The sequence below is a fragment of the Dipodomys merriami genome, unplaced genomic scaffold (assembly GCF_024711535.1).
Source record: "Dipodomys merriami isolate MVZ:Mamm:240054 unplaced genomic scaffold, mDipMer1.0.p SCAF_14, whole genome shotgun sequence".
Lineage (NCBI taxonomy): Eukaryota > Metazoa > Chordata > Mammalia > Rodentia > Heteromyidae > Dipodomys > Dipodomys merriami.
Window position 1 is genome coordinate 6830981 of NW_027202715.1, and position 10882 is coordinate 6841862.

The window sequence follows — 10882 nt, forward strand, 5'->3', positions numbered from 1 at the left end:
GCCTGGGATACCAGGAACAAAGGAAAGCCAAAAGGAAATCTATCACTGTCCAGGGATGTGCCTGGTGGGATGAAACCCTATCTCAAAAACACCCAGTGGAAACACAGGGATGAAGATATGGTTAAGACTGCCAGCCTAGTAAGTACAATGACCTGAGTGCAGACCCTACCACTGTAGAAAACAAACAAACAATGCTATCCCTTCTACCCCCCAAACCCTGAAACAGCTAGCATAGCAGAGCATAAAAAGTTAATGGTAAGCCAGGTGCCAGTGGCTCACGCCTGTAATCTTAGCTATTCAGGAGGCTGAGATCTGAGAATCACAGTTCAAAGCCAGCCCAGGCAGGAAAGTCTGTCAGACTCCTATCTCCAATAAACCACTAGAAAACCGGAAGTGACACTATGGCTCAAGCGGTAGAGTGCTTGCCTTCAGCTGAAGAGTGTAGGGACAGTGCCTAAGTCCATGACTCCCTTACCCCTCCAAAAAAAGGCAAGCTAATGAATGGTGCCGATGAAGTCAGTAAGTACGTGAGTGTGTGTCAGGGCTCAGCAACTCTGGGAGGTAATCTAATGTCAGTGCTAGAGGATTTTAATTTCAAAGTACGTAGATCTGGAGTGGGGTGGGAATCTGATCAAGTTGCACACGTTAAGTTGAAACCTCCTTGTACAACTACTGAATAACAGAATAGAGGGAGAAAAGCCCATAGCTATAACTTGGCTAGGTTTGTTTGCTTGAGATGAGATCTTATGGAACTCATTCTCTAACTTCAGCCTGAGTGTTGAGATTATAGGCTAATTTGCACCTTAACCAAAGTTCCAGTGGAAAAAATATCTCCCATCTAAATGGGATAAGGGGTGGAAGACCTGAATGGGTGAGTGTACAGAACAGCTGGGAGGCAACATAAGTTTAGATATCTGTTCCAGGGAAAAGCAACTTCCCCCACAATTGCCCCAGTGAGAAGTTCTGCGTGCTGATCTCATTCTATTAACCCCCAACCTCTTTTTTTGTTGTTGGTTGTGGGGCCTGAACTGGGGGCCTGGGTGCTGTCCCTGAGCAATTTTGCTCAAGGCTAGCTCTAGCTCTTTGAACTACAGTGCCATTTCTGGTTTTCTGGTGATTAACTGGAGGTAAGAGTCTTACTGACTTTCCTGCCTGGGACTGGCTTTGAACCATGATCCTCAGATCTCAGCTCCTAAAGCAGCTAGTATTACAGGTGTGAATCACCAGTTACCCAGCTTCATTAATCCTCTCCCCTTATATTTAAGGCTCTCTAAAATCCACTACATCCCAGGAAGCCTCCTCAAATCCCCAGTGCAGATCACTGTACTACCCTCTGCCTGGATCTCAGCCACTGCCTGGAAAGCCTCCCTACCTTAACTCGTTCTCCGGGGAGTGAACCTCCCAGTAGAGCTCTTATCACAGCACTGCAGGGTTTGTTTGTTTGTTTTTTTTAAATATCAAAACAAACAAAACCCTCAGCCAGCCTGGGTAGTTCACACTTGTAATCCTAGATACTCAGAAGGCTGAGATCTGAGGATTGTGATTCTGATCCTTACCCTAGCAGGAAAGTGTGAAACACTTGCCTGACGTAGAGCTGTGGTTCACCAGCAAAAAAGCCTGCAGTGGAGTGCCCTTCCTGCCTCCTTATATTCCCCCCTTTCTGAGGAAGGCTTGTTGGGGGAAAATGGTGCTGTGGCTCAGATGGCAGAATGCTAGGCTTGAGCGGAAAAAGGTCAGAAACAGCGCCCAGGCCTAATGGATCTTCTGCTCTTTCATCTCATCTTTCCTCCTCATACCCAGGGTAGCGTTAAAAATTTTGTTGTTGTTGTTGTTGTTATAAAGGTGAGGTACAGAAGGGTTACCATGACATCAGTCAGCTAAAGCGTACATTTCTTTTTTTTGGACAATGTCAGCCCTTCCCTACCTCTCTGTCAGTTCCTTCTCCACCTTCTGGACTGTGGTGCCCGGCATTGGGTCTGGGTACACACCAGCACCCTTCTGGAAGGATGGATTCACTTTCCCGACTGAGAACTCTTTACCTCTGCCTGAATAAACAGCTTCATTCGGGCCCAGGGCCCGAGCTGCACGCGGCGCAGCGTGGGGCTGGCAACCCCACGTTCAGTGCCAGGCGCTCGTCGTGGGGGCCCCCCTCCGGCTGCTCCCCGGCGGGGTCGGGGGGGGCAGATCTAGGGGAAGGAGTTCCTGCAGGGAAATGGTCACCCTGCGACTCGGGGGGTCTCCGCGCGGGCACCGGCCCCAGGCCCCCTCGACAGCCCCACGCCCAGATGCCAGACTTGGCGCTTTGGCATCCTGGTCCCATCCCAGGCCGGCGCCGGCGCCCGGGAACCTTATTGTCCGGTTGTCCAGGCATGGGGCCCTCCGGGACCCCGAAGCTCAGCCCCCTGCAGGCCGCCCCCTTCGCGCTCCGGCTTACATTTTCTTGGCCACATCCGTCTCCCGGAATTGCTCCTTCACCATGGTGCCGGGCGCCCGGGAGTCCCCCACGTGGGGACTCGGCTTGGGGACAAGGACGGCTCCGGCACCCCGGGCGGCGCGAAGGAACTCGGGGTTACAGCCGCCGCCGCACCTCCACGGCCACCGTAGAGCGCCACACGTGTCCGCTTCCTCTTCCGCCGTGTGCGTCTGTCAAGAGGGGCCCGAGGCAACGTGCCCTGCGCAGGCGCAGCACACCGCCACCTAGCGGGAGCCCCCTGGAACGGCTCCAGTCCTGCGCGGTTCAGATATCCCTGTTCGGAATAGGTGAGAGGCAGGTCCACACGGGACAGCCTGGTCCATCCGGGACTTTGTGACTGAGGCGCCTCTAAGGGTTCAAGGGAAGTTAGATAGAAGCTAAAACCAACCTGCCAGCGTCTGGCCAAACCAGAGCAAATAAATGACAGCAAACAGCTGCGTGTGAGACTCCAGTTCAGAAAGTTATTAGGGTGAAAAAAAATATAACCATATTCTTATTTTAAAAAAGCCCCGGAGCTAAGATGAGCTCCAGTGGCTCACGCCTGCTAGGATAACTACTCCGGAGTCTGAGATCGGAGGGGCCTGGGTGGAAGCCAGCCCAGGCAGGACTCTCCACTGAGACTCTAATCTCGAATTAAGCATTTTGTTTTGAAGCAGGCCGGGCGCTGGTGGCTCACGCCTGTCATCCTAGCTACTCTGGAGGCCGAGATCTGAGGATCGCGGTTCAAAGCCAGCCCGGGCAGGCTTTGCGGGGAGGTTCTCATCTCCAATAAACCACCAGGAAACCGGAAGTCGCCCTGTGGCTCAAGTGGTAGGTAGGGCACTGGCCTTGAGCTGAAGAGCTGAGGGACAGCGCCCAGGCCCAGAGTTCAAGCCCCACACCCACCAAAAACAAAACAAAAGAAAAGCCAGAAGTGAAGCTGTTAGAGTGGTAGCCAGAGTGCTAGCCTTAAGCACAAAAGCTCAGGGACGGGACCTAGAGTTCAGACTCCGGGACTGGCAGCGCACACTGCATACACACACACACACACACACACACACACAGAATCACCAAAAAAAAAAAAACCAAACAAACAACCCGTGTAGCAAACATTACTTGAGATAACATATAATATTGATTTATGCCAGTACCAGGATTTGAACCCGAGCCTTGTGCTTGCTCTCTGGTGCTCTACTGTTTGAGTTATACCTCCAGCTCGGCTTTTTGCTACCTTGGAGCTAGACTGTGATGGACTTTTTCAGCCCAGTCTGGCCTTGAACCCTGATCTCCATCCAGCTCCTTAAATCTTGGCCTCCTCAAGTAGTTAGGAGTAGAGGTGTGAGCCACTAGACTCTGCCAAGATTAAAGATTTAAATCAAGGCTCTGAAGTTTCCTTAGCTGTAAAATGAGGAGGTTGTCAGGAGAGATCTGAAATGCGTTGTAGGTTTACCTACTTGTAATTCATAAGGAATCTACTTAAACGGTAACTGGAATATGAGAACGAAATGGAACACACGTTTTAATAAAGCTTGTCAATTAGAGCTGCGGTATCTCGGGACCGGCCAATCATGAATCGCAGAGGTGTGGCCAAACATCGGCAAGGCGTGGCCTCAGGCATTTTCAATCAGGCACCAGCGCGGTCTACTTGCATCCACGGCCACGCCCATCTCCGGCGCTGCCTGGGGTCCTTCCGTGCGTACTGATATGATTGGCCAGTGAAGAGTAGGCCCCTTTTCTCCCTGGCTGTCTGAAGGTCTGCCGCCATCATGGTGAGTCTCCCTGAGCTCGGGCCGTCATCTGTTGTCAATCCCAGCCATCCTTCGTCTTCTGGTCCTGCTATCTGACTTACAGCCTCCCGAGGCCCGATTGCCCTTCCCTGCCTTGTCTTACGGAGGCCGGTTGCCGGGGGCCGCCGGAGTCGATGCTTACTGGGACTGCAGTCCACGACGTGCCGGGCGCTGGGCTTCAGGGCCGGGGACCGCGAGAGCGTCCACTGAGCGCGCCGTGCGAGAGCTGGGCCTCTTGCAGCCTCGTGCTGGGATAAGCAGCTTGCGGGCCGCGTGGGTCCGAAGGCAGTGGCCCGCCCTGGCGTGGCGGGTGGAACCGTGCCTGCCTGGAAGCTAGGAAACTTGTCGGCCCAAAGCATCCTCAGCTTTCTTCCCGGGGAAACGGGTCCTGGAAAGGGATGCCACCCAAAGATGCCGTAGCCCGAAGTCTCTGCTGGTTAGCTTCATGACCAGGCAATGTTTTGCTTCACCTGAGACTATCTTTTCATTTGCTCAAGAACTGAGAAGAATTTGGTGTGCTTTTTTAAAGATGAAAATGGACAGTTACTTGCTACTGAACAAACTTCCCTTCCTTAGAACTTTTATGTGCTGTTATTGGGGCTTGACCTGAGGGCCTTGCACTCTTGGGTTTTCCACTCAAAAGGCGAGCACCTTCCCATTTGAACCTCGGCTTCACTTCAGGTTATTGGCTAGTTAATTGGACTTCTTTGCTCGGGCAGGCTTGGAACCTGGATCCTCAGATCTCAGCCTCCTGAGTAGCTCGGGTTACAGGGGTGAGCCACCGATGGCTCAGCTTGTTAATATTTCCTTAATTGTAAGCTTGCTGTTAGTAAATGCAAAGAGAATGGTTTTCTTATGGGCTTTCCAGCTTTTCAAGGATAGACTTAACACAGGTTGGACATACGACATTACTATGATCACATTTGTGCTGGACATCTGTGAGGTATCACTGAATAATACCTGAAATTGACTTTGCTTAAGAAGAAAGCGAACAATTGAAGTCAGGGTTGCCAGTGACACAGTTAGAGGCAAGTAATCTTACAAATAGGCTAGTTCCCACAAAAAAGTTACACAGTCCACAAAACCAGTGGTGGTGAGGGTGAAAAACGGCTCCATATTGATAACCATAAAGTGACTTGTTAAATCCAGTGCATTTTGTTGGTTTGTGATACACTTCAAGTGGTCCTGTTAGGTTTGTCCTGTGCTGTTGGAATTTGCTTTATTTAAAACGTTTTTTGGTATGTGCCTGTATTGGGGCTTGAACTAGTGCCTGGGTGCTATCCCTTAGCTTTTTCAGTTCAAAGCTAGCGCTCAACCATTTGAGCCACACCACTCTAGTCTGGTGGCTCACGCAGCACCCAGTTTTTTGCTTTTTAAAGAAAATTGGCTAGTGAGCTTAGTATGACTTTGCTAGAAGATTCCAGCAAAGTCACAAAAAAGTTGGAATAGACTGATTAACTAAGTATTTTGTTTTCAGAATGACACAGTAACTATCCGGACCAGGAAGTTCATGACCAACCGACTACTTCAGAGGAAGCAGATGGTAAGGAAAGACACATTGAAGTTTGTTGATTTGTTAATTTCAGATATATTTAACTGTATTTTTTTTTGTCTTTTTTGATACTGGGGATCAAACCGAGGATGTTGTACTTGCTGGGCAAGTGCTTTGCCCACTGAGCTACATCCCAGCCCTTCAGATATATTTAATTATAACAAACACTATGCTTTACCTCCTTTAAGGTCATTGATGTCCTTCACCCTGGAAAGGCAACAGTACCTAAGACAGAAATTCGGGAAAAACTTGCCAAAATGTACAAGACCACACCCGATGTCATCTTTGTATTTGGATTCAGAACCCATTTTGGTGGTGGCAAAACAACTGGCTTTGGCATGATTTATGATTCTTTGGATTATGCAAAGAAAAATGAGCCCAAACACAGACTTGCAAGAGTAAGTATCTCTGCAACACCTATTGAAATTTTTTTTCAGGAGCACTATGGGTATTGGAGAATGCACAGACCAAGTTGGGTGGGAACTATGAAGACCTAGAAAGAATTTTGAAAGGATTAAGAGCTGGGTTCCAAAGGGCAGATAAAAGTACCTGTGGACATTGGCTAGATAGGAAATGGTGGGGTGAAAAAGAAGGAAGCATGAAGACTCCTGTACAGACACTTGAGTATGGATTTAATCCCATGGGTAGCAAGGAGCCAGAGGTTTGTTTGATCATGTGTTGAGCAAATACAGAGTGGAACACAGCTGGGCAGGTTATCTCTCCTACAGTCCAGTATACAAAATATCACTGAAGTATTTGTTTTAGCTCAGGTCACTCCCTGCTACCACGTCCCAGACAACATCTGTGAGGGAGATTGTGATGAAGTGTATTTTAAAAATGATTAAGTATTGGTAGTGCGACTGAATACAAGGCCTTGTGCTTGATACCACCTGTCATCTTTTGCCTCCAAGTTGTTGGAATAACAGGCATGTCACCATGCCTGGCTGCGCTTTTTTTTTTGGTCGGTTGTGGGGCTTTAACTCGGCCTGGGCGCTGTCCCTCATCTCTTCAGTGTAAGGCAGCACTCTACCACTTGAGCCACAGTGCCACTTCCGGCTTTTTCTGTTTATGTGGTGCTGAGGAATCGAAAACAGGGCCTCATGCATGTGAGGTAGGCATTCTACCACTGAGCCACCTTCCCAGCCCCTGCACTTGTTTTTTGTGTTTTTTTGTTGTTGGCAGTATTGGCTTGAACTCAGGCCTAGAGCTTTCATGTTCACAGCTTTCTGCCACTTGGCCCCACCCAAAGTCCCTGTGATTTTTTTTTTTAATTTTTTATTTACTTTTTTGCTCAGGCTAGTTTCAAAACAAGATTCTCAGATCTCACTCTCTTGAGTAGCTGGAAGTCAACAATGCTTGGGTTATGCCTAGCCCTTACTGTACTGCTTTTAATTGATGCTCTGGAGAGGTGACTTGAAGCTGAGATGGTTTGTAAAGTTTGAAAACTTCCAGGCAGCAAGAATAACAGGTATGAAGGTTGGCCAGGTGAAGCTGCCTAGGCCTCAATCTCTATGGCTAGGTGGGTAGAGTTCTTGATAGTTTCACTGTCCTCAGAGAGAAACAGATTGGAATAGAGACCCTAAGGGTGGCTAGTGGTAAGAAGAAAAGGTTTGGTGGCTGCATTTCATAGCCCTTGACCCACAGTCATGCCTCTACATAAATTTCTCCTGTAGCATGGCCTGTATGAAAAGAAGAAGACTTCGAGGAAACAGCGAAAGGAACGCAAAAACAGAATGAAGAAAGTCAGAGGGACTGCAAAGGCCAATGTTGGAGCTGGCAAGAAGGTATGCTTGGGGAAAATAGAGATGTCAATTGTAGGTTTTTAGTTTCCATGAAGGAGGGATTTTGTTTTGTTAATAATCTTTCTTAATGTTTTTGTTTTTGTTTTCTCACTTGTGGATTACAGAAGGTAATGCCTTGAGAAGCTCAGTAGTGATAGTATCTCAACACCTTAGAGTAGCTCGGCCACCGCCACCCCTCTTCTGCTCATAGATTAGTGTCTGATGGCACCTCATTGGTTCAGTGATCTGGTGGGTGCTTTTCAAATCCCATCATGAGAAGTTTTAACTGCTAATTGGCATGGACTGTCAAAGAGGGTTTTAACTGGGACTTAACTTGATCTCATTAAATGGACACTGGATCAATGTGGCCCATGTTTTTCTGGCATTGAAGACCTTCGGGTTGCTTTCCTCCAGATAGCCAAGCTACTAAGAGATGTTAGTGGTGGTAGTGGCTTTTTACCAGCTTTGCTAGCTAACTGAATAGTCTAGGTGGAATCAAGGTGTTGGGTTGGTGAATAATTGAGTGTTCTGTGAACTTCTTTTTGCCTGTCCCCTCCACCCTTGGATTTCTTGTTCATCAGAAATGAAGTGTCTAGCAGGTACTGTAGCAGGTACTGAGATGGTGAGCGTGGGGTGGGAATGCAGCACCTTCACAGTTTGCTATGATGCTTTGCATGTTGGCTTTGGACAACAGTTTGATAGTTTGGTTTATTTATTAGAACACATGCTGTTTTAAAATACTGTGTTATGAGCAAAGGAAAACAATCACATTTATTTTGGAAACTCAAATATGCATGTTATGTGGTGAGGTGACTCACTGAAGGTAGGTGCCCACTGAATGTCATGTCCTGTAGAGTCACTGTCCTTGCCATCACGTATTTGGGAAACTGCTTAGTCTAACACAGCTGAGGAAGGGCCCTCTTTTCGTCTATGGAGCTACCTTTTCTGGAGCTGTGAACCCAGAGGGTGTGCTGATGAAAGCTTTTGCCCTGGTAGCATCTGCTGTTTCCTTTGCCTCTTATTAACCTTCACCTCCCCTCTTCCTCCCCCCACCCCCAGCTATACTGTGATTTGAATTTAGGGCCTTGGCATTTGCTGTGCTCTTACTCTGCCACTTGAGCCACACACCCAGCCCTGCTTTTTGGCTGGTTATTTTGGAGATAGACTAATGAACTGTTCTGCTTGTGTTGGCTTCTAACCATGATCTCAGCCTCCTGGGTAGCTAGGATTACCTGTGAGCCACCAGTGTGTGGCTGTTTTCCAAGTTTGTACCTAGTGGCCTTCTACTCACAGTTTACTTGAAGTGTATTGGATAATGCTTTTCTCATAAGCATTTGATCAGCATGGTCTATTCCATTTCAGATGCGTGGATAGCTAAATATGCAATGTAGAAGAAGCCTTAAGCATGGGGGTGGGGTGGTAGTTTTAAAATCATGGCCATTTACCCTGTAGCTTGCTTTTACACTGTGCCTGGCAAAGCAGGAACCCTGGGCCTACCTGGCCATGGAGAGAGCTTGGAATAAGCACTGTTTATTCATTTTTTTTGTGTGCCAGTACTGGGCCTTGAACTCAGCTTTGAATTATTGGTGGACTTTTTTTGCTCAAAGCTAGGACTCTACCATTTGAGTCACAGCTCTACTTCCAACACTGTTCATTCTTATGCAGTTCTAGATGCAGCTTAGAACTGCTGTCTGTTGTTAGGATTATTATTCCTCCTGACAAATTTAAAAAAGGCTGGGTACCAGTGGCTCTGACTAATTCTAGCTACTCAGGAAGTAGAGATCAGGATCACTGTTGGCCAGACAAGTAAGACATCTGTTACCTAGCAAAAAGCTGCAAGTGAAAGCATGATGTTATGGCTCAAGTGGAGAGCTCCAGCCATGAGTGAAAAGTGAAGTAAAGAGTATGCCAGTACTGGCCAAAAAAAGGCATTGAGCTAGGTCTGAGGAACATTTAACGCATTGTTTTTTTCACTCAGCCATGAGGCTTCCCGTGAGGATGTGAGCCGGCACTGTTCCTGCTTCAGGTTGCACTGGTCATCTCACTGGCCCACCCTGAAAAGCCTGCTGGAAAGTGAATGCAGACATGAGTGCATAATCATGTTTAGTTTGGCATTCTTCTTAATCTTTTGGGTCCAACAGAGTTGCTTTAATGTTAAACTGAGATACCTTTAAAAAGGCTTGCCTAGAGTCCTCCCAAAGTTCTAGGACTTCATCTGTGGAGACTCCCAGGTCTGGGTGGTACTCATCTCAGGTGAGCAGAGAGGCCCAAGTTTTAGGTGGATGTGCTCCATTCACAGCAGGCATTTTGTCCATCCATGTTAGCATAGTGATCACTTACTTCAGTGGGGTGCTCAGGCCACCTTGTTAACATCAAGCCAGCTAGCTGTAACTGAAACTCAGAAGTACACCAGTGACTGTAGGTCTATATAGTGTTCTGTGTACAACTATGAAGAATTAAATGGGCACAGTTAGGTATCTGTTTGCATGCACTTAAATGCAGGTTATTTTGGAGCTTGAAAAGGGACTGCTAATGAACTATTGTTTTTCCTCTTTCCTCTTCCCCTTTCCCTTTTCCTGCCACTGATTCAGTGAGCTGGAGATTGGATAACAGGTATCATTCAAATTTTTAATGTAGATTGTAGATGCTTAATGTTCTAGACCAGGTTTACTGCTGCGGTAGTTTAACAGGTCATCAGAGCACATTTCCAAGTTCATGTGCAAATGCACAGGTTGTGACCTGTTAAGGTACTAACAGTGACATGGTTTGTTTTTAAAGTATAGTAGTAGTTTTACTTGTATTCATTTTTGTATCATTCCTAACATGAATGTTTGTTTTTCTTGGTACTCACATTGTTTTGAGGTCACTAATATTTGTTCTGCATGAGTTTTATTAATTTTTGAAATTGTTGAAACTTGAGTTTGTTTTTAAGGACTTTTCAAGGCAATTGCTGATAAAACTTTTCTTGATTCACAGCCAAAGGAATAAAGATCCTGCACTGACTTGACCTGCAGCGGTGACGAATTTTTCACGAAGGGATTAATAAACTGTAAAAACCTGTGGTCTGGCTTTGAGACCTATTTGAAGCTCTACTTGTGTTGTGACATTAGTCTGCTGTTTTTGCTGCTTTCACACAGTCCAGTGAACACCTGGGAAACACTTGGTTAGCATGCTGGGGGGAGGTGTATACTGTTAGCATGCTGGGGGGAGGTGTATACAGTATAGCTGATATAACTACCCAGGAGCCTGTGTGCTGCTCTGCACTGCTCCTTTCTCATTATTGGCCTTCACTGCAGTGAAATCCACTCCA

General features: G+C 47.2%; 2 protein-coding genes across 6 annotated transcripts in view; one reads left to right on the plus strand and one right to left on the minus strand.

The window, feature by feature from the left end:
* The window catches only part of Polr3a (RNA polymerase III subunit A), a 48165-nt gene extending 45544 nt beyond the window's left edge, over positions 1 to 2621 (minus strand). Inside the window, exon 1 of the mRNA XM_070020699.1 lies at positions 2435 to 2621. Coding sequence (XP_069876800.1) covers positions 2435 to 2478 — 44 coding nt within the window. The 5' untranslated portion in view covers positions 2479 to 2621. The remainder of the gene's footprint in view (positions 1 to 2434) is intronic.
* Positions 2622 to 4132: 1511 nt separating this feature from the next.
* On the plus strand, positions 4133 to 10664 carry Rps24 (ribosomal protein S24). Of its 5 annotated transcripts, none has more exons than XR_011371534.1 (7): positions 4133 to 4221; positions 5717 to 5782; positions 5980 to 6189; positions 7465 to 7575; positions 8154 to 8194; positions 10164 to 10185; positions 10549 to 10664. XR_011371534.1 is itself a non-coding variant. In XM_070020696.1 (7 exons), the coding sequence occupies exons 1-5, from the start codon at positions 4219 to 4221 to the stop codon at positions 8157 to 8159; spliced, it is 396 nt and encodes a 131-aa protein (XP_069876797.1). In that variant the 5' UTR covers positions 4133 to 4218; the 3' UTR covers positions 8160 to 8183; positions 10164 to 10185; positions 10549 to 10664. The 5 variants fall into 5 exon arrangements, 4 of the variants coding, with proteins under 4 accessions (XP_069876797.1, XP_069876796.1, XP_069876799.1 ...); XM_070020696.1 differs by having other exon boundaries at positions 8154 to 8183; XM_070020695.1 differs by having other exon boundaries at positions 8154 to 8171.
* Positions 10665 to 10882: the final 218 nt, after the last annotated feature.